Raw genomic sequence first — 24,247 nt, 5'->3', positions numbered from 1 at the left:
TGCCCGGTAGGCCGACGTATTACCTGCTAGGCTCATCATTGTAGCAACGGGCAGAACGCTTTATTGGTACCACACGCTGAGAATCATTATTGCATGCATCATCTTTGACCAAGGGGATTGTATAACCTTGGAGTAATCATTTGATTACTCCAAGGTATAACACTCGATCAATGAGTAGTATAGAGGACAGATGACTCTAACACTCGTCCGAGTCAGTGATGGGGTCCGGTCTCAGCCGAGTTGTAGTGCGCCGTCGATTGAATTTCCTCCAAACGATGGGCTAGCAAGGGTTAAGTTAGGTACCATGTTTATCAAAGATGGATTGAATTTAATAATCATAACAAGCTACGGCCGGTACTCATGAAGGATTCCATAACTATTTCTATTCTTTTGGACCTCAAGCAAAGGTAACTAACATGATTTCCGGTCCAAGTTACGAATCACAAGTTACGAATTGAAACGGATCGTCATAAAAGACAAACAAATATATCCAGATAGAAAATAGAGTATGCCTCCTCTGCAAAAAATGGTTCGATTGAGGATGAGCCGCATTTCCTCCTAGATTGCTCGAAACTTGGGCAAAAAGGCATTCCCTTTTCCCTAAATCTCTGACTTCACTATATTACAGAGTTTATCATATGATGACCAGTTTAAATTCATCATGTCATGTAATCAAAATGACAACACTGAATGAGTGGGTAAGCTGGTTTGCAACTTTATTGCCTCCATGAACTTTTCTGATGTCTGCTTCACCGTGACTTAGGTGTACATCGTGTGGCCTTGCCCGATCGGTTTGGCTGCCACTCGATATCCTCCTGATATCCTCCTGAGTCTGGGTTGAAGTAGGCATCGTCGTTTGAAATAACAGTTATGTTGACCTAGTGTATAGAATATGTATATGCGCATTGTAGATTGTATTTTCAAGTTTAAAAAGTGACCGGCGGGGAGCGGTGTTCTTTGTAAATAGCTCTAATTTTCCTCCCTCCTATTATGTTATGTTATCTTTTGTCTCTTTGTATCACTATTTTATTGCCGTTTCTGTCCTATGTAATTTTGTCATTATACGGATACAATAAATTTTGAATTGAATTCAATTGGTCCATGATTCCGGGTCTGTATACGCATTTTATGCCTCACCTATGGGAGGAAGCCATTACATTAGTATTTCCAAGGAAAAGCGCAGAATAATTAATCTGCGTCAAACCGGATGATTGGTGCTAGAATATTTACGAATGTAAGACTAGTGAGGGTTTAGTGGTAATTACTGCGCTGCTAATAGAAGTTTGCATCGTCCAATTTTCCTAGGTTAATTGTGCATCTAAATAGTCTGTGTGAATTGTGTTAACCTCGTCGTTCTTCTCTATAATCTTTCTTGTCCCTCGACTCGACTGATAGAAGTTCGAATTATGCCTTTATTACTATGACGCTCTATCTGGGCGCTATTGCACTTTCGTACCCCCCTCCCAAAAATTTATTTCAGCATATTTATTATCAGGGAGGTCTAGAGATTCAAAATCAGTAACTTTTGACCCAAAAAACTTACTTTTTCTAGGTTAAAATTTTGTTATTTTGGGCCCTAAATCGCGTGTAAATTCGCCGATTCGCGACGTCAACAACGCCATATTGGATGTCAATCAAAGTTGCTAACCCTCCACTGAAATGTCATGACATAGAAACTTTGCAAAAACCATGTTTTCAAACATAACCATCTCTGAAAATAACGCGTATGATTGCATTATTTTCATACTTAGCTATTGATTTAAAGATGTCCTGATGAAGAAAAGTTATGTACCCAAAAACGAAATTATGTCAATTCAATTCCATTTATTGAGATATATTTATTCAGATGTTTTTAGGTGGTAATTAGTGCGGAAACATGGCCGACCCGTCGGTTTGAATCGAGGAAATCGGCCCCAAATTATCAGAATTTTGGCTTGGAAAAAATTATTTATTATAATCTTGCGACGTGGTCCCTATTTAGGAGAAACATTCATTTCCCGAATTTTCAACTGATTTGCACGAAATAAACTCTGATACAAACTAGACTTACTTTTTCTAATAAGCCTAAACCTATGACTATCGCTATACGATGAATATTTCACAACGAAATCGCCGTTTTCTACCAGAAAATCGGCCAAAAGTAACCCAGTACGGCAAACAAAGTGAGATCTTATCCGTTACAGGCATTAAACCCGATAAACTATATATCAAACGACGCACAACAGAGTTCGTCATGAAATATTCATCGTAGAGCGATAGTCATAGGCTTAAGTCTTTTAGTTTGTATAAGAGTTTATTTCGTGCCAATTGGTTGAAAATTCTGGAAATGTCAGTCGATTGAATTGGGAAAGTAATTTACAGGTAGTCGATTTGGTTGGCTCCTGTTTCTTTTTTATATAGGGATACTGGTATTATCCATCCTCCATCAAATTGTGACAAGCCTCTGTGTCCACCATCCATACATACAACGTACGATACGCCCACTGACACAGTTTACAGTTTGTTTGTTGTTTGACAGTACATGACAGACACTTGGATATGGGTTTTGATACTGAAAAAAATTAGATATCACCCACTAATGTGTGTTTCTACTTAGTTTGAGAGGCCTTACTGTCTTGTCACACCTGCTCTCCTCGCGACGTTTTGGTCCGTAATTTCGTTAATGATCAATTGATCTGTGAATATTATGCATCAATTTGTTCAGTAAGATATTTGCATTCGGAAATAAATCATGAATTGGCATAAATTGTTTTTTGTTCGTCTATCGGCAATTGTTTACCTAGCATACGCTTGCGTAATGCTGAAAAAAGCTTTTGCGGCCCGTCATGTGGCGCCGCTTACTATATTTTGTTATGCTAATGAGCACGTGATGACGTCACTGTAACGCTTCTGATCGTCCACAGAGCAGATTTTTCAGCATTACGCGAGCGTATGCCAAGTAAACTGTCGCTGCTAAATGAAAACAATAACAACTTTAGCAAAATTGTTTTTTATTTCTGAATGCAAATTCCTCATTCAACAAATTGATGCAAAACACAGGTAGATAAACCAATTATTAACAAAATTACAGACCAAAACGTCGCACGGAGAGCAGGTGTGACGGACAGTAGGCCTAGTTGTAATTTAGTCAATTGAAAATTGTAATACACATTGAAATAAACATTCGCATCCGCCATGGAATAACCCAAGATCACAAATGAATTTTACTATATCCAACATTTGCCCCTCTTTCAAATATGTCAAGGAAACAATCCTATTATTTTCATATAATGATTAGTACCCTCTAGACTCGAGACAGCTGATCAGTCATAGCAATCCTGAAGATGCATTCAGGTATTTCTGACTGAGGCGACGCTGATAGCACGCCATCTGGTGGTTGTGTACAGTGGGCTAGCATCACCGATTATGCAGAATTGTGTTTTGCATTCGGGATCAAAATAGCCTAAGACCGTACTTAATATCACGCAATGTTTTCTTTAGCTTAGGAATGATCTTGCTCATTTTCCTCCCGTCTTTTAAGTCGTTCGGACACAGTTGCTTCAATCAGAATAATGGGGCTTGTACACCTTCAAGAATTCCAGGATTTCTTGGAATTACAGCAAAATCAGTTCCAGCACCTTGGATTCCTGGAAATTTAGTGGTCTTGTGCAGGCATCAATTGTGAAGTGTCTATACAAATGTAAGTGTATCGGGCACTTGACTCAAGCCTTCTTAATTAGGCTATTAGAAGTCACCATTATTATGAATTACAGGCTATGGCAAATATAGGAAAGGAGGAAAAGTTTTCCTTTTTTGATAACAACCATTGACAACATGACTTCAGATTTAATTTTGAGGACAAGGAACTTGACAATTTTAGCCTTCAAATGACTTCATCGACTGTTGGTATTTGAAACTGTTCACGAATTACTGCGATATTCGATTGTCGTATATTGATACGTAGTTTGATATTATATTTGCCTTTAAGTGCGATAATTATATGACTAGACGAAGTCGCAGGTCGGTAATTTTTAGCCCACTTGGGACTTAAGTCCCGGCTGGCTATTGCGTTCACTTTTCGTTCGTTGTCCGTCTGTCCGGAGACGGAATCCAGTTATTTAGGGAAGTTTTGAAGACGCTTCAAGGTAATGCCTTGATATTTGGTTTATACATGTATACCCTAGATATATCGTCAGCCCAAAAACCGGCCCTCTCAGATTCAAGATGGCCAACTGGCAGCCATTGTTGTTTGCCAAATTCAGCACTTTTTACACATTTTTGAAGTTTTCGAGGGAAATTTTGAAGACGCTTTTATCAATAACCTTGATCTTTCAGATATATTTGTATTCCCCAAGGGCCCATCAGCGTGAGAAAAATTGGGTCGATCGGACTCAAGATGGCCTACCTGTGACCTATTTTGTGCCCAAAAATTTCAATTTTGGCCTGAATTCTGAGTCCTATAACTTCCTAATGGTTTGCCATTTTTCATTGCAATTTGTGATGGATATTCTTTGAAAAGGGATCTTTTATACCTGAAACAGGTATTTTTGATCAGCCAATTATGACCCAATCGGCGGGTATCTTGGAGTCATCAGTACTCATTCGTAGGTGGAAAAAGTATTTCCACATTATATTGATACCTAAGCATATTTTGTTACCACAATCAATTGGAAAGTTGTAGCTCATAACGTGTTCTATGATTGTGGCGAGTTTCAAGGTCATTAGTTTTTGTATATGGCCACCAGGGGGCATTGAACAATGCAATAACTTAGTATTTCTATATTATATTTGTACCTATGCATATTTTGTAACCACAATCAATTGAAAAGTTGTAGCTCATGACATGTTCAATGATTGTGGTGAGTTTTAAGGTCACTAAGTATTCTGTAGGCCTATAGTCACCAGGGAGCGTGGAAAAGTAGAATAGCTTAGTATTTCTATATTATATTGGTACCTAGACATGTTTTGTTACCATGTTCAATTGCAAAGTTGTAGCTGATAACATTTTCTATGAATTAAGTGTGTTTCGAGGTCATTGGGCTTTGCATATGGTCACCAGGGGGGCGTTGAATACTAGAATAACTTAGTATTTCCATATTATATTGGTAACTAGGCATAGTTCGTTACCGCAATCAATTTCAAAATCGTAGCTGCTCACATGTTCTACAATCGTGGTGAGTTTCAAGGTCATTGAATTTTTTCAAGGTCATTGGATGGGGGCGTTGAATATTGAAATTGTTAGATTGTTGAGCATTTGAAACTACTTGCAAGTGGGCATGGTGTCCCTGGACCCCTAGTTTTTCAATGACTTCAACTGTTTCAATTTTGTTATATCTCTTTCTGTGCCGTTTGCTGTGGCCGGTGTAACCAAGTCTTTCAACTGTCTCAGTCTTTCAGCTTTCCGATTGAGGCTGACCAAAATAAATATGGAATCTTAGATTCAATTCATTCCCCGGGGCGGCGGAATCGGAATAATTTTGCCGATGATAACAATTTCGAAAACAAATCTGTGATACAGCTGCATTTGAAACATTATGATCTGCAACTTTCAAAAATAAAGTGATTTACTAGTGAATCCTGCATCATGATACTGTAAAACTATGATCTCAATAGCCTCGTAGCCTTCAAATGCAACCATTTTGAAAAGATTTCTCTGGTGAACCCCTTGAAAAAAATAGGTGCTAATTTTTCTGTTGTTAGCATGCTTCCGCCAGCCCTGATTCAGTATCTAATGTTTCTGGAACTGACTGAAAGAATGCCTTTTGTGCTACCAGGAAGCGAAGGACCTCTCCCCTCAAATACTGAATTCTGCATCTACTGAACGACCATTGGCAGAACTTCGGTCGAGAATTTTCTCACTCTCCGAATTGGATCTCGAGTACCATAAGAGTAAAGTTTCTCAGTTCTCGGCAACTGATGAACCTGAATCTATATCAGCATATCAACGAGAACACTACACCAACATATGATCTGTCATTGAGTGCATTCATATTATCGTTCAACGGGTATTCATTTTCAGCTTTAGAGTCTAACGCATTCATGCCGGTTCTTTAACCCTTTCAGTGCTGACTGATCAATACCCTATAGTGCAGGAGATAATTTGAAAATTTTGAAAAATTCCGCCCTAGTGTGTTGAATAACGGGAATACCACTAAAGTGCGTCTACACTGCGGTGCAGTGTATCGTTAGTTACTTATATTTCACCATGTTTGACAGGTGCTGCCATCTTTCAATAGAGATAAAAACTTTAGGCTATTACATCAATACATCGCAGTGTGGTGTACTAGCAAAATCCATCAACGATTCATACACTGCACTGCGGTGTAGACGCACTGAAAGGGTTAAGCGGCTGATCGACATCCTTAAGCGAAATGTCCTGTCTCATGATACAGTCAACCCTGCATAAATCGTCATCAAATTAGTCGTATCATCATATCTCTCGTATTATTCAGGTCCCGATTTTTTCCTTCTTTAAACCTTATAAAATTATGCTTATAACTCGGTCTTCATAAGTCGTATTTTCACATAAGTTGTATCAATTTTAGAAGCCAAATCTTCTGATTCCATTCAAAACACATCACATACGTCGTAGCCGATATGCCAGCAGCAGATAAAACTACACTACAATTTTGTCTGTGTAAGTGTTTAGGTAGTTACAATGTGACTTTGTGTGCGTGGTGCACATGGCAGGTTTAATTGAATGAGGCTCAGGATACGACCGGGAACATGACGAACCATGCTGGAATTTGAGTGTCGTATCGTATTTGCACGGGTTATTTGCGGAATGATGATAGATAACTCGTAAAAATACGACTTGCACATGACACGTACATCACGTAAGTTGTAGAAAAATCGTCAGTCCCGAGAGCTACCACTTATGTGGGGTTGACTGTCCTAAATTACAAGTTACAGATTCAATAGAGCATACATCCTTGGCGAAATTGCCAAATGGACCACTGCGGTAACAATGTTTGACACAGTCAGCATAAAGATCTGTTTGAATTTCCACGCATGACAAGGATCTCATTGCGCAATGCGTGTGAAATGTGTACCATATTGAGAGTCTGTTCTATTTTATGGAATAAAGATCATTAAAAAAATCATCTAGCTATCGCAGTAACACAGCACCCTTCAACAAACAAACTTTGTCGGTAACCCCAATGCATGTGCATGATAACGATTACCCACCTGGTACTTGAATTTCACTAGCGACTCAGCAGCTGTCTTGCTAACCTGGGCATGATATGACATTGATTTACGGGTTAAAGTATAACTGTCAGTATCTGCTGGGGTGTACTTAGCAAGCTGTCATTGATTTTTGCATTCAAAAGTTAAGACCTGTTATACAAATGAGTGCGGAGAGCAGTACCTCATAATCCCAACCATTTTCATGCATACATAGGACGAACCCATAGACCTCATGCTAGGGGTCTATATACCTACAGTCTCCATGGCTCACGACGTATCTATGACTGCCTCTAGCATTGAATCACTACCCCTTTGAAGTACCTTGCCACGTAATTGACTTGATGCATGTCCATTGATCACATTGATCATCTCATCACACTCTGTAAAGCCTAGCGCACATCGACACTGCGATTGGAGACAACTAGTTGCTACCGAACGATTACCCCGCGCACATCGAAATCAAGTTACAACTGGTCAGTTGCAGCAACTGCATGGCGCGTGTCGATCGTCGAGATCCAGAGCGTGCACATCGACGGATATGACTGCGATTGAGTACAACCAGTTGCTCAAAAGTAGAACATGGGCAACTGGCTGGAACTGGAGATAGATCGACGCTTACCAATCGTAAGCTCGCTCACATCGACACATTCAAGCAACTGATCGTATCCAGCCAGTTCCTCTCATGCGCCGAAAACTGCCTTGCAACTAGTTGTCTCCAATCGCAGTGTCGATGTGTGCTAGGCTTAAAACTACTGTTTGTGCCTGAGTATGTAGTCGAGCTATGTACTCTTGATCGACCTAACGTATCATTCATACGGCGCATCAAGCTTTGGACTTATGTATGCATCAGCACCTTTATAAATTGATCAGTTTCACTAGTTACCTGTTGGCATAAAATTTACTTAAGGAAGTTTTTCAGTATCTCCTGTACTGCCACCTTAGTTCAGTGAGCACAGGGTCTGATACTACCTTCCCCACAACATATAGCCTAGATTTCAAACGAACGAATCCAGCACTTCCAACCTGGCATCCCCAGTTGGGCTCTTTCTTGATTGGCGCGATATCTGTCATTATGAGAAAAATTGCGACACATTTTAGGCCTACCTTCTCTTACAATTTTATCTGTGTCTCTACAATCCTCAGGTAGGTCTACCGATTATTAAGACAAAGTATTTTAGATCGATTTATGGAATTGATATCAAAAAGTTTTGTTTTCACTTTGAAATGCGTGAAAGGCACATCAAGTGCCGCGGCTGCTACCTGGTGCTATCAGTGCAGGTTGGTTGCGATGTTAAGATGAGATAATTTTTATAAAGGTCGCGTTTGAAATGTAGAAGAATTTATGTTCCCAAGGAGCCCTTGTTCGTGAATGTCGGTTCCGTATTATCGATCGAGCGCACCTTCCAGGCTGGTGCTGTGTCGGCTGTACTGACAGATTTTGCTGACCCGTATACCTGGAATAATCTTGTTTGCGTATTGTAAATGTCAGATTTGTACTTCCCGACAATGATTTGTTTTCCAATGGGGTACCTTCAGTGCTACTTTGGCAATCGTGGATTCCATGTATTGCAGGCGTGTATCCACCAGGAGTCGCTAGTAGATCGTTGGTTGGCCGCGTTCGATTTCTTTTACATTTCAATTAAATCTGTACGAACTATTCAGACCAAAGTATAATTGGGAGGTGCTGTGATGATACGCCTATTATATGGATTCAGAAGTCTAAAAATCCTGTTCAAAGTTCATGGAAAATGAACTAATTTTGACAACGGATGACCTAATGCACATCACGCCATCTGGTGGGATAGCTGGTAATGCGGGTTCCCCCATTTCTGAGATCCTTATTTCGAATACGGCGGGTTTGGCTATGCTGAAAGCCTGTTATCTGCTTTGCAGCTAAATTTAGGCTATTTATTTTTCTTGTAGGAAGAAGGATCAAATTGATAGCTGTAACTCATACGTATGCATTGAAGTGATGTAGTCTACTGTCGGCCTAATCTTTCATTTATCAGTTATGAGATGAAATCAGGTAAATGGACACCTTCTCCTGGTTTTAATTCTTGATTGAATAATTTCGATTATAAATTTTATATACAGTTAGTGGGTTTTAACTTAATTATCTATCATTCACATCTATGTCTATTTTGCTAAAATGAATGTACCTTTATATTTGCCTGTTCTGAAAGTATTTTCTGCTGTATTGATATCATATATCAATTTTATTTTCACATTTATGTTTTATATATGATTATGCAGTGACAGTGGAGTAACCTAATCGTACCTTCAATGACATTGATGTTCTTAATTTTACCAGCTTTTACTTAGCTGTGGCTACGATTTAGCTGCAGCTTTTACTACGTTACATTGGAAAAACGTGCGACTGACATCTCAAAATCTTATGAGCACATTTGGCCAGTTTTTAGCAACTAAGTACACGCATGAATCGCAGATGCTCAATTGCTCACAGTTAGAAAAACAATTGTGGTTCTGCCTCGACATCAAGATTTTTTATTCGCGAAAATTGCAAATTCTCAAAAATTATAAATGTCTTATCGGTTGCTAAAGCACAGTGTTTATCACTCACTGATTTTAAACAACTGTACACGTGCAGAAAGTCCTTACTAGATTTGGTCCTTTGCATTATAACAATTCTTGCTAATCTGCTCATATTGTTTGGTTCTGAAATATCGATGTGATGCATAATGAAGGAAGTTTTTCAAATTATTATTTGTATGTTAAATGTACTTTATCACTGAGGGCAGCACTGTCTGTCAATGATCGTGCAATCTAAGCTGAGTAAAACGATTTAAATTGCCTTTTCTAAAAAAACACTAAGAGTCTGATCAGTGTGAGTGACTGATCACCATGATGGTACCAACACGATAACATTGATATCAAGACACGAACCTGGGAACTTGAACAGCGCTGGGTACCGCTGTTAGGTTACTATTCATAGCCATAGCGCCAAGGCCCTTCTTGTTTAAATCTTGGAACTTATGCATTAAGTATTTCTGTATTTGTGTCATTTGTTTTAGGGCTGATGTACCAACAATACTCAGAAACGAATGGTTCGTCGTCTGGCCAGCCATCGCCTAATATGAATTTTCCAGCACAACAAAATGGCATGGATAACATGGTAAAATTCATTGATCATAAGCCTACATGTTGCAATTGTAACAACTCCAGCCCAATCAGAAATGGATCTTGGGGAAAAAGGGCAATTTCTATTGTTAACCACCACAAGATTATGGCAGAAATTTGATATATATAGACCTATTGTTAAAGATATATATGTGATTTGATTTTACACGCCATAATGAGCTTCAACAAATATTACCAATTGCACGATTATCCGGGATGAGAATTCCCCGCGGATTTCAGTGCCGAAAGATATCATTTTTCCAAATAGTCCAAAAATGATGTAAATGTTGGCGCTTGCAAGTGCTGACGGCTAAGCCGTCAGCTGGTTCGCGTGTGTAACTCATGGAACGATACCGCGGATTTTATAGGTCAGCGTTCTCATCCGTGGATTATGAACTCACTTATAGCAGGTTCAAATTCTCTGAGATCGGGAGTGTTGTGATTAATTCCTCATGAAAATGACTATATCAAAGTCTTAAGAAAGCACAACGGTAAAAATATGTTGCAGCGTATCAGTAGAAATAAGGCACAGTGATGAAAAGTTCATCAAGTTAAAATCTTTTAATGTCAATTTGAAAGGATTTATAGTGTGTCAGCATCATGTGCGCAGCAGTTTAAATATGCCAAAACTATAACCGACAAAAACCTACTTGCAATTATGAAATCATTACAGCTGTTTGTTAATTATCTTTACAGGGTACAGATGGCGCTATGTACCGACCTCAAGGATGTTATCCGTCGATGTATCAGAACTCTTACATGGGAGGACAATCTCAGTATCCAGGATACGGATACCCACCTGCTCCCGCGAATCATATCTATCCTCGTCACGATGGCATGTATTCTGGGTCTATGTATAATCAACCTTCAGATCAGTTACATCATGATCCAATTCAACAGCCGGGTTATTTCCGCAGTTTAATGGCCAGTCCATTACCACCATCTCCGATACACAACAGTGGCGCCCCCACACCACCGCCTACAATGCGTCCTCCATTTGTATATCCCAATTCAGCGCCACTGCCTAGCAACCGTGCATCGCCGATCAGTCCGATGATGATCCGAAGTCCGGCTTCCGTTCATAGCAACCAAAGTGTCCCATGTTCTAGTCCCGGCCCTGTTCCTAGTCCGAATCTGAAATCTCCGAAATCCGCCGCGATGAAATCATCACCGACCGGCGCGAATTCCACGTTAAAATCGACGTCTGGACCGTGTACAGTTGCCAGTCAAAAATCAATGATGTCGCCTCCGAATTCATCGCAGATCCCCCATACGACGAATGATCATACCTCGTCATCGAAATCAGCAGCGAATAACAATCCATTACAATCGCTAGAACGACTTTCTAAACTTCCGAATAAACAGGTCGTCGATCCGAAAAGCGTCGTGAAAACTCAAAATGGAACGAAAATGTGCGCAGACGGACGCCATTGTAGCACGGACAGCGAGGCTGGATCTCGCTCCGGTTCCATCAACACCGAACGCATTTCTATCGATTCAAACTCATCCGTAAAACTAATAGAACTACCGGTTAAACAGGAAATACACGAGCTATCTCCTAGCAAGGACGATGCCTCCGAGAAGACGCGACGTTCGTCTGAACATAGTGATAACGTTTACGATAATGTAGACGGCGCTACCGATACAGGTGACATCACTCCGAGTAAAAAAAAGCGCGGGCGACCTTTCGGCAGCAAAACGGTCAATCGAACTCCGCGAGTCGTTCTCGCGGCCAGAAAATTACAAAAGCACGTAGGCGGCGACGACGACGTCGTCAGAAAAGCGTCGATCCCTGCAGGCACGGAAACGAAGAAAAAAATGGCGAACGAATCCGAACAAAAGCCGTTAGGCGTCAAAATGAAAAAGGAGAAATCTTTGAATCCGATCGTACGGGTGAATGGTTCGCGAAAAACGCCGACCTCTTGTTCGATAATAAACAATACTCAACAAAATATCGAGGAAGACAAGAAAAAGCGCAAAATAATCCATAACTATAATGCGCAGGTCGAAGACGACAGAACGATAGCGGCATTGGCGGCGGGTACCATGGTGACGCCGTCTGCTTGGGTTTGTTGTTTTTGTGGACGAGGATCGACGTTCGATCGTCTCGGCGACTTGTTCGGACCGTATTACATCGAAAACTATAAACAGTCGTCGCCGCGGAAACGATTAAAATCAACGTCGCCCTCCGGAGTTAGAGATAACGACCTGGAGGTCTGGGTACATGAGGAATGTATTGCCTGGGCTCATGGTGTTTATATAGTCGGAGGCAGAATTCAAGGTCTCGGCGAAGCTGCAAAAGTTGCGTCTCAAACTGTAAGTTTCTGAAAACTGCAAATATTTCTAAGAATGAAATTTTTCGGAGTGTATTTCTGTTATGTGACTGTCAATCTGCTGCTGTCTGTACCCAACCCCTCAGACAATCAGCTGCTGCATTCATTAGCAAACTAAGCACTGTGGTAGAAAAAATTAAATCTGTAGCCATGAACCACTCCCACCACCACCACCAGCGATCACCATTGTAGTGTCTCATTTTTAGCCCACTGGGACTTAAGTCCCAGTGGGCTATTGCGTTCACTTTTTGTCCATGGCCTGTTTGTTCGTTTGTCAATCAATCCGCAATCAAATGCAAAGTTTAAGCATGAGACGTGTTGCATGATTGTATATGAGTTTCAAGATCATTGGTTTTTAGCCCACTTGGGACTTAAGTCCCAGCAGGCTATTGCGTTCACTTTTCGTCCGTTCGTCCGTCCGTAGACGGAATCCAGTTATTTTGGGAAGTTTTGAAGATGTCTTGATGTCTTGATATTTGGGTTACGCATCTACCCTAGACACATCTTTAGCCCAAAAACTGGCCCTATCAGATTCAAGATGGCTGACTGGCAGCCATTGTTGTTCGCCAGAATCAGCACTTTTTACACATTTTTGAACTTTTTGAGGGAAATTTTGAAGACGCTTCGATCAATTACCTTGATCTTTCGGATATATGTGAATCCCCCCAGGGCTCATCAGCATAACAAAAATTGGGACGATCGGACTCAAGATGGCCGTCCTATGACCTTTTTAGTGCCCAAAAATGTTAATTTCGGTCCGAATTCTGAGTCCTGTAGCTTCCTACTGGTTTGTCATTTCTCATTGCATTTTGTGATGGGTATTCTTTGGAAAGGGATGTTTTATACCTGAGACAGGTATTTTTCATCAGCCAATTATGACGCAATTGGCGGCCATCTTGGTGTCACCAGTACTCATTCGTAAGTGGGAAAAAGTTTTTCCACATTATATTGATACCTAAGCGTATTTTGCTAACACAATCATTTAGAAAGTTGTAGCTCATTACGTGTTCTATGATTGTGGTGAGTTTCAAGGTCATTGGATTTTGAATATGGCCACCAGGGGGCGTTGAATAATGCAATATCTTAGCATTTCTATATTATATTCGTACCTATGCATATTTTGTAACCACAATCAATTGGATAGTTGTAGCTCATGACATCATCTATGATTGTTGCGAGTTTTAAGGACATTGGTTAGGCTATTCTCTATGGTCACCAGGGGCGTTGTATAGTAGAATAACTTAATATTTCCTTATTATATTGGTACCTAGGCATATTTTGTTACCATGATCAATTGCAAAGTTGTAGTTCATGACATGTTCTATGAATGTGGTAAGTTTCGAGGTCATTGGGTTTTGAATATTGTCACCAGGGGGCGTTAAATAGTAGAATAACTTAGTATTTCCATATTAAATTGGTAACGAGGCATATTTTGTTATCACAATCAATTACAAAATCGAAGCTGCTGACATGTTCTATGATTGTGGTGAGTTTCAAGGTCATTGGTTTTTGTATATGGTCACCAGGGGGCATTGAATATTGAAATTGTTAGATTGTTGAGCATTTAGAACCACTTCCCAAGTGGGCATGGTGTCCCTGGACCCCTAGTTGTATATGGTCACCAGGGAGCGTTGAATAGCCAAATGATTTAATATTTTCATATTTTATTGGTACCTATGCATATTTTTGTAGCACAATAAATTGCAAAATTGTATCTCATGACATGTTCTCTGTTTGTGAAGAGTTTCCAGGTCATCAGTTGCTGTGTATGGTCACCAAGGGCATTAGATAATAATAGAGCCCAATAACTTAGTATTTTCATATTGTATTGGTATCCAGGCATATTTTGTAACCACAATGAATTGCAGAATTGTAGCTTGTAACCTGTTCTATGATTGTGGTGAGTTTCAAGGTCATTGGTTCTTGTATATGGTCACCAGGGTCTGTTGGATAGCTGAATAACTTAGAATTTCATATTATCAGGGATCCCAATCTTCCGACTCTAATTGGAACTCCGACTTTAAAAAGATTTTGATGGTCTCTGAGATCGATAAAGATTTGATGTTAAAATGAATGAGGGGCAGGGGGTTATGACACTTTCATGAGTTCCGTAATAATCGACTTGCCGTGGCAAGCCTGAGCGTACATCTAGAAAATCGATACCATACTGCGTACTTCTACTACAGTATTGTAAGCAACCATGTGCTGAATGATGTGGTTTAAACAATAGTTTAAATGATAATTCATGATAAATAAAGTTATTTAAAAAAACTTCATTTGAAATTTGAAGGCATTCATACACGTGCTGCACGTTAGTGAGCAGTGTCTTTACATTACTGATCACTAGAGTAGCCTATATTCCTGCGCGAACTATTCAATAAATTAATACCGATGGATCCAAAATGTCGACTGCCCGTAAATGTATTTTATATTCGAATAAAATTAAAGAATGATAACTATTGAAAATTCTTACTGGCGAGAAAACAGCTGCTCCTTCAAGGATTTGAACCCGCTTTCTATTGTTTGTTTGAAGATATCAACCACCAATCAGCATCTTCGATACATTTGTTATAAATCAAACATGGCTTCTACATCAAACTGATATTTATTTTTGCTAGATCCCGGCCCCGAGAATTCCCCAGATGCCCGCAAATTGCCCCAAATTTCGCTTGCGATGAATCGAATGAGATCGAATTGATTTCCGATTTTTTTGGCAACTATTGTTGGGATCCCTGTATTATACATACCTATGGTACCTAGGCATATTTTGTAACCACAATCAATTGTAGCAAAATTGTAGCTAATGACATATTCGGTATTTTTCGATAGGATTTTTTGAAAAATTCTATTATTGGCACACACTGTTAACTTCATGTTCATGTTCAAAATTAAAGCCCCGGATGGCTGAATTATACATTTTTGTACCCTTTGTCATAGTTGATGGAGTCATACCTGGTACTCATTTGCTGGGCTTTTTTATATAGACCTAATGCAGGGTTATTTTATAACGTAGAAGGAATTGGGCTATGTTTTGAAGACGCTTCAATGGAATATTTTGATATTTGGTTTAGAGCCTACATTGTTGCTCTATCTACATTCATGGTTCCCACTGAACAGGGAAATTGGGAAAAACTAGGGAATTTTGAAATAATAATTTCCGGTTTGGAAATATTTGGGAATTTGAAAAATTTTCCTCAAATCAGGGAAATATTTGGGAAGTTCATTACATTTTACATATTGCATTTGCCAAGGGCAACTTTCTTCAGCAATTTCCCTTCACCTTTATCAACCAGACACCGCTAAAATGTTGACTGTAGCATGACGATATGTGTTCATTTCCATTTGGAAAAATTGAAAAATCACCCATGGAATACTTTGGAAAAACTTGGGAATTTTGAATTTATATAACTGTGGGAACCATGTACATGTAATCAAGAAGTTAATTTGTATTCAGTTTATCTTCTGGCTGTGATGAATATATGATTGAGGGGAGGCAGTATTAAGTGGATGATTGTGAAACTTGCGTTTATACTTTACGCATAAAGCCCAAAAACTAGAAATGAGCACCTTTGAAATTTTCAAAGAAGATTTTGAAGATGCTTTGATCATTTATTTTGATGCTTCATATGTATCAGCCTAGGACCCATCATCCTGAGAAAAATTGGGTTGATCGGACACAATATGGCTGTCCAATGACCTGTTTTGTCATTTTTACATGAATTCTGAGGCCTAGCATTTGATGGTTTGGCATTTTTCATTAAAATTCATGATGGATGTACTGGTGGTGTTGAATGAAGTATTTCATTAAGTGGCCATGGTGGTCGTGGACCCCTAGTTTCAGATTTTCAACATGCTTTGATGCATGGTCTTGATATTTGGGATATGATCATGACTGGCGAGTTTCAAAGTGATTGATTGTTTGCCAGGGGAGCGAGGGTTTGATATTGAAATCATTAGATTGTCAAGCATTACAAGTAGACCACTTTCCAAGTTGGCTTGGTGTCCCTAGACCCCTAGTTTGATCAAATATGTTGTCGATGAAATTCTGAACCATGTGAAGTATATCTTACAAATTAATTGATACAATGGTGATAAAGTACGTATCAATATGTGAAGGGCTGTGGGTACCAGTATTTTGATTCTCTGCCTGCAATGTCATTGAGATAACGAATGGTTTGGTTGCAAAAGACATATGTATGTACCAAATTTGATAACTTGTACTGTAATTTATATTTGATAGGTTTGTTCTGGTTGTAAAACATACGGTGCTACCATTGGGTGTCTGCAGAAAAATTGCAACCAAAAATATCACTATTTATGCGCACAAGATCGAGGTAATTTGCCATAAAAAAACAGCTATCTTTATTTCATTTACTCCGCCCTTTTCCATTGCTTTCTCCTTATGCTCTGTAATGTACCAGCCATAGCCAGGGGCCGATGTGCACGGCATTTGTTCCTCACGATACAAATGCACCCTCACCTCCACGGATCACTGTCCACAGGTTCCTGTTGGTCTCTGTCGAGGGGTTGGTGCACCAGTTAACAAAATCCTCCTGCATAAGCACTTATTATTGACAAATGATGTGTGATTTATTTTCGCCACAAAAAGATTTTATGATTAGCGAAATACCGAACAAAATAATTGGTTGACAATATGAAATACAGAATAGATTTGATAAAAATGCAGTTAGAGTTTATTCCTGTCCTTCACTTCATATCACTTGAAAGTGACTGATGCTAGAGGTCACTTATATTCAACTTATTATACACTATTTCACAGTACCTTAAAAACTACTTTAGGCCACACAAAGAAGTACCCTAGTTTCTTGTCAGATTTTTTTCTGGAAAGTGACGAGGGCGGGCAAATTTTATTTTAATTGCTTTTATAAAAAGAGATTGAAATAAAAAGCTCAACTGACATATACGGTAGTAGAAGACGTGGGCAGGGAAGTTTTTTTACCAATGCTACGAAGAAATACTAGTTAATGCAAGTAGAACATATGCCAAAAAAAACTTTTAGAACTGAGAAGCTCCCTAAACCTATAAAATCAACTATATCGTCACATTCAAGTGAAACTGAGACAATCATGTTCGCTATTTTCACGCTTCCTCGTACTGAGGTAAAATGAAACGAACCTGTCGCTGTTTTTGTCACCATAGAATGTGGATTACTGGTACGTGAAGGATGGGCATAGAAACACCCGTAGAAAAAACCACTGTCGCTCATTATACAGCTATACGGGCGAGTCAGTTTTACTTTTTATTACTAAAAAGACGATTGATGGTCAGGGCAGCTGAATATATTAGTATTAAACGGAGTGTTGAATTTGTGTTGACCGCTATCTCCTCTGAGTGTGAAATGATTCACGGGCCAAGGACTGCATTAAGTTGGCTGTTATGATGGCAGCTAAGTGGTGACTGCTTTTGAAGGCTATTGATAAAGCATAAACTGGGTAAATGGGCAATTTTATGCCGTTTTTAGGGGTTTTTAACGATGCAGTGTGACGTCATCTTGATCTACTTACGTAAACACAACATGATCAGATTTGTACAACATTTGCTGTCGAATTTACAAGTAGGCTTTTTATATATAAATGATACAACATGTACAATTCTTCAATAAGAAAACTCTAAAATAAGAAATCCAATTGACGAGGATTTTCATTTTTCTGGCACTGTGCTGAAAATTCCATGTTGATGCGCGCGGCGTAGTTTGCAGTATTTTCTTTACTGAGGAGATGTGATAATAATGCACTCGTTTTAGTTAGGCCTAACACGTGTGGCTCACCAAAATCAATGAAGCTGTTAATCTTTAGATAAAGGATTTTCTTATAATAAAAAAAGATTTGTTTGAAAAAATATTTGAACTAAAATTAATTATGCATACGCCTGGGGTTATCTTCAGACGAAAAAAATGTTTGTATCGATATGCAGATGAATTTTAAACCATACTAATTTGCATTAAAAAACACCATATGGGTGGACCAATATTGCGTAAGTTGATATCAAACGTTGCACTTGATGCAGCTTACTCGCTACGATCCTGCCTCAGCGTGGGTTTTGTCTTGCTGACCTCTGCGTCTTATATGGACTACGTCTTGACACTAAGGTTTATGATGAGACGATTACGTGATAGGGTAGCTTCGATCCACACGCTCTGAAAACTGCATTGCCGTTAGAATGATAATACGAGTGAACAGAGACTGTCGCTGCTGTCCAACGAACAGATATCGCTCACACGTGGCAGCGGCATGGTGTCGAATATTTGGTTTCGCTATGATGGTCACATTCGTACATATTATCCAAGTTGAACTGATCTACTGTAGGTTGAGAGTAGATGAAGAATTCATTTGAATGTCTATGATCAAACTCGTTGCTAACCCGACCATATAGAAAGATTCTTTCTAGTTGTAAAATATTATGAACTTTGTAATCGGTTCATTTCCAAAACTGCCGGGTCTGTTATGGTAAAATTTTATTGATCATGGTTTAAAAAAGTAATTTACAGGGTAGATAGGTGGCTTTTAAGCTTGGCTAAGAGAAGAGAGACAAGGTATCCATTTTTTAGCTTAAGGTCTTGGCTTTGAATCCTGAAAATCCTGACAGAGTTTCTTTGGAACTTAGAATACTTTCTCATCTCTTGATACAGCTAGATTTGATTCCAGCTTCAGCACAAAAATATAGATATGACATCTGAGATGCTTTTGATTAAACGAAAACTTAATGATTTATTAGGAGGCTTGTAATTTATAATGATTGCATGAATTTCATTTCAAAATCTTTCATGCCTACTTAAAAATTGTTTACCTATTTACCCTCTATTCCTTGTATAAACAACTGTTTGTCATTCTAATTACCTTATACTTTTATAACATGCATTTCCTTTTATGTCAAGTATGAGCTGAAAGAGCACGTTACTGAACCAATGTATGGTCTAGTATCATTGTGGATATGATTTAATCCTTCATTTCACTAAATTCTGCGCTGAATCTTACAGTGCCCGTGGGCACCTTGTTAAATTTTAACTGTTTTTATGACGCGGGCAGCATTTGAATTTCTTGAGAAACTAGGGTATTTCTTTTTGCGGCCTGAGTTATTATTACATTCAACCATCATCACATATATTCAACTCACCTTGTCTATAAATTAATTCAAGTTGGCATATGATTACAGTGACACAGACAACGCGATTATAAAAACACAAACACCTGTTTATCATCAGTGCCGTCTTGAACAACGCTCAATGCAAATGGCAGTGTGTTTAAAATAGATTTGATCGAATCAAGTTACCTGCAAAAGGAATTACCGTAGATTTGAAAAATATGCAATTATAGTTTATTCATGTCCTGCACTTCACATTACTAGTAAGTGACTGGTGGTAGAAGTTGCCAAGGACGCCACCCCATTCGGTGGAGGTTCCACTAGATGGACTGTAAAACTGACTGCGGCACGGACTGACACAGTTGCTATCAATACTGGAATAGCGAATGGGTCCACTGGCACCTGGGCCCGGTTGCATAGTCGTGGCTTATACTTAAGACCAGTCTAATACCAACTTAAGATTTAAGACTACTTTTTGACTTAAGTCACGACTGTGCAACAGGCCCCTGGAGCAATACCTGAACATGCTCAATTGCAATTTTATTTTGTATATTACAGATTGTCAATTAATGGAAGAGAACTTCTCTTTATTCTGTACAAAACACAAGGTAAAATATCATTTTTTGCTCATTTCGGTATTTAGTCCCAGTGGGCTATTTATTGTGTTCAATTTTCGTCCATCCGTGTGACATCCTTAAGAAATGATACGTGTACCTACCGTAGACACATAATGCCAACCAATCAGCAATCGCATTATAAAAGACATGTTTTGACATCGTTGACATTTTACTTCGGCTTTCAAAAAAACTTGGTTTATATCAAATCTTTTGGTTCTTTGGACCCTAAATAATGGCCACAATTCAAAATGGAGCAAAATGATGATCAAATAACATCTTTAGAACTAATGGATTACAATATTGATGAATATGTAATGGAAAAAAGCCATTTGATTAACAGAATGATAGAAAAGACATCAATCCAACATAATTGGTAGCATTATCTGCTTGGAATAGGACTTACCCAGTTATTTTTGTTCTCCCCACTAGGGGGAGCCAAATATTGAGTTACATACAATTTTTCCAGTTATATTGGTACATTCATACCACATGCATATTTTGGCACCACAATCAATTGCAAATTTGTTCCTAGTGATATTTTCTATGATATTGGTGAGTTTCCGGGTAACTACTCATTATTTGTCCACAAAGGATGTTGATTATCGTAATTGTGCGATTGTCAAGTATTTCATACAGAGGGCATTGCATCCCTAGACTGCTGGTTTTTCTTAATTTGTCAACCGAATTGTGTGCAATTTTTTGATTGATCTAGTTGATGTTGATATTTTAGGATAAAAAGGGGATACACAGCACGTCTGCAGTTTGAGGCATTGTGGAGACTCGCATCATTCGGCATTTGAATTTTAAAAAGGCATTTTGACGATTAAAGCATTTTGATGAATTGACATTTGTCGAAAAATTCATCGGGGCTCATCCATATGTTACTGTACGCAAAATATCTCCACTGCGTTGCATTTGATTGTATGTAAAAGGAGATTTATTTCATCCTCGACCCTGTCCATCTTCCTCCTATTGAGTACGCATCGAAAGGATGACCCCAAACGTAGCAAGGGAATGCAGTAATGTGTTGAAATGACTAACTTGAGATACAGGAAAGGTTTGAGGTTTAGAGATGTAAAATCCATGACTTCTGATGTATTAATGTTACATTCTGACTAGTTTCCTTTTCTATGGGACGTTGTGTCGAACTATATGAAAGTAACAGGGTATTTTCGTTTGAATCAAAAACTGAAGAAAGTAAGATTTGATACGTTTATAACAATTTTTAACTGATTTAGAAATGAGTCAATTTTTATCCTGTTAAAGGTTATTGCTATTGCGTTCAGTTCTTGTTCGTTTCGTCTATAAAAAGTACCACTGTTTCCAACCAGAGGTTCCACTGTATATACAGACTGATAAGCCTCTCAAATGTTAGACTGGTTTTCCACAAGACGGGTGCAAATGCAGAGGTCGGCGTGGGTTTGAGAGTTGGAATTGGGGGAATATGGGAATTATGGCGACGGTTATAGTCTTCACTGCAGTAACCAGAGGAATGCCCAGGAAATGATCACGTGAAACTGTGCTGGTAACACGCGGGGCACACAATAAAATCGCTCCATGGGCAATGTGAAAAAAACACTTCCACACCAGTTCACCCACTCCGCGACCATATTTTACATTGTACTAGTTTCCAAGTGGGTGTTTTCCTTGATTCCAAATGGAAATTTTGGCGGCATCTGTGTTCTCGCTCTTGAAAAAAATTGACCCCAACCACCAATCGGTCGCAAATGTCACCTGATTAAGGGAGTATATCAATTTCCCACGTTTCCCATAGTTAGGCTAAACAAAAATGATACCTTGAGTCTCCGCAGCGGCCGGGTCATTTTTGTAAAATATGATAAAATTTGTAAACAGTTCATTTCTATAGCGGCCGGGTCTGTTATGGTGAAATTGATCACGATTTCAAAAAAAGTAATGTATAGGGTAGATAGGCGGCCAGCCGGGTCAACATTTAAGCTCAGCAGAGCGGAGAAACAAGGTATCAATTTTTTTAGCCTTAACTCTGATTATTTAGAAGTATTAATGTAAATGATTATAGAATTGATTTTCACAGGATCGTTTATTCTGGAAACAAAGGCAAAACTGAAAAATCTCTCGAAATCCTTGGAACAGTTCCATGTGTTAAACTCATTCCATTGTATATGTACGGTATCTGCTGATACAGTCAAGCCCGCTTCAAGTCAGATCGCGTTGTGTCTGAATTTGACGTATTTGGTATGATGATTCAGCAACCTGTTAATGAAATAAAGCCTATGGATATTTACGTTAAAGTTGTATAAATAAGTTGGATTTTTGGATAAATTGTTGCTCATTTCATGGTCCAAATGTTCAGGATCCATTCATTCGTTTTAATTTAAGTCATGTTGGGTTAGATAAATTCAAGTCCTGTGATTAGATTTGACTGACATTGTAGATGAACGTTGTCCGTTTATTTGACCTTTGCCGCTGATTTACATGGCACAGCGCATTCGTTCCAATAACAATAACCCGCTGAGAATGAATATTGCAACAACCATTGTCGATAGGATTATCTTAAAAAAATGGATTTTACTTATCTCGTGCAAAAATTATCGTCACCATCAGATCCGACTTAAGCGGCTTGATTGTGCTGTTTCGAGGAGATTTCGGTGCGTGTCCTCAGAAATATGTAAATTGTATAGACATTTTTTTCAATGGTTACTATGTATGTATGTATGTATGTCAATGATGAAATGTTGTACTGTAGAATCTCCCCTAAATAGATGTGTATCAAATAATTGTAACGTTGTGCGTAGGGAGGTTTAGAATTACTTGATCCCCAAAAGCGGACAGGGGGACCAATCGTATAAAACTGAATATCGAATATGTCTTGTGTTAATGTATTGAAAAATGTACGCGAAGAAAAATGAAATGTATTTAAAAATGTACATGGAAAAAAATTAAACTAAGAAAGATATTTTGAAACATGTCCATCGGTGCTTCTTGTGATTCGCTATACATAACAGATGCTGTTCTAAGGTAACGGAGATTACAATGATTACAATGCGTTACAATACATAACCATAGTCTTTATTCGCGTGTGGAATGATACATCATTCTATAAATCTGACCTAACCCAAAAATGGATTGTAGTATTTCTAGGTGAAATGCTTATTTTGAAGTATGCCTGAATCGCGTTCGAAAGCATATTCAGGTAACATAATCATTCTGACTACAGTCAAACCACAACGAGATCGTTTATAACGAAATGTCGGTTTCAACGAACAATTTTCCGTGTCCGGCCAAAAAAGTCGTTATTTCCTTTAATTTCCATCGGTTTTAACGAGATCGTTTACAACGAAATGTCGAATAGAACGAAGAAAATTTTGTGTCCCAAGAGTAATTTTCATCGGTTACAAACTAATTCCACGAGGCCGTAAAATATTGATGAATCGATCCCTTGCGTTTTAGAGCACAGAGCATTGTTTTATATACTGAACCTCCCGTAGTTACTAACAAAACCTTATACGTGCGTTCATATTTTCTACAACGGTGCCTCACAAACGCATGCATATTGATTTGGCCACTTAAGTCAAAATACTTCAAAAAGTTGACAAAAGGAACGAAAAAAGTGGATGTATGCAGAATGTTCAATTTGAAGGCTCCGAGCGGCTCATCGAATAGATAAACTCAAGCGATTTGTTTGTCCAAAATTAGTTTCTTTTTTGGTTTTATTCGTAGGAAATGACGGATCGGTCGTTTCAAAACGTATTCAGTGATACGTTGCGCGAGATCTTTTGAATGGTCCGGCATAAAAGTCACGGTGCCTCGGAACATTCCTTGAGTTTATTAGTTATAAAACGCCCGGTTCGACTATATGGGCATGGTGTTTAGAAGCAACGATTTATGTTTTTTCTTCAACCTTTACAAGTA

The 24,247-nt window shown here is 38.8% G+C and overlaps 1 protein-coding gene across 1 annotated transcript; it reads left to right on the top strand.

The window, feature by feature from the left end:
- Nucleotides 1-1,143: 1,143 nt before the first annotated feature.
- On the top strand, nucleotides 1,144-23,294 carry LOC141904230 (uncharacterized). The gene is made up of 7 exons (XM_074792792.1): nucleotides 1,144-1,234; nucleotides 9,091-9,193; nucleotides 10,200-10,300; nucleotides 11,002-12,621; nucleotides 16,879-16,972; nucleotides 20,298-20,347; nucleotides 21,087-23,294. Exons 2-7 carry the CDS (start codon nucleotides 9,184-9,186, stop codon nucleotides 21,120-21,122), a joined length of 1,911 nt encoding a protein of 636 aa, XP_074648893.1. The 5' UTR covers nucleotides 1,144-1,234; nucleotides 9,091-9,183; the 3' UTR covers nucleotides 21,123-23,294.
- The last annotated feature ends 953 nt before the right edge of the window (nucleotides 23,295-24,247 follow it).

This window comes from Tubulanus polymorphus, chromosome 4 (assembly GCF_964204645.1).
Source record: "Tubulanus polymorphus chromosome 4, tnTubPoly1.2, whole genome shotgun sequence".
Classification (NCBI taxonomy): domain Eukaryota; kingdom Metazoa; phylum Nemertea; class Palaeonemertea; order Tubulaniformes; family Tubulanidae; genus Tubulanus; species Tubulanus polymorphus.
The sequence above is the reverse complement of the archived record's forward strand: the minus strand, read 5'-3'. Positions and strand labels throughout refer to the sequence as shown.

Excerpts from the sequence above, each read along its gene's own strand:
- LOC141904230 (XM_074792792.1), top strand. Across the intron at positions 12,622-16,878 it reads CAAAAGTTGCGTCTCAAACT|GTTTGTTCTGGTTGTAAAAC; the intron begins GTAAGTTTCTGA and ends TATATTTGATAG. Across the intron at positions 20,348-21,086 it reads TATTCTGTACAAAACACAAG|GATAAAAAGGGGATACACAG; the intron begins GTAAAATATCAT and ends TTGATATTTTAG.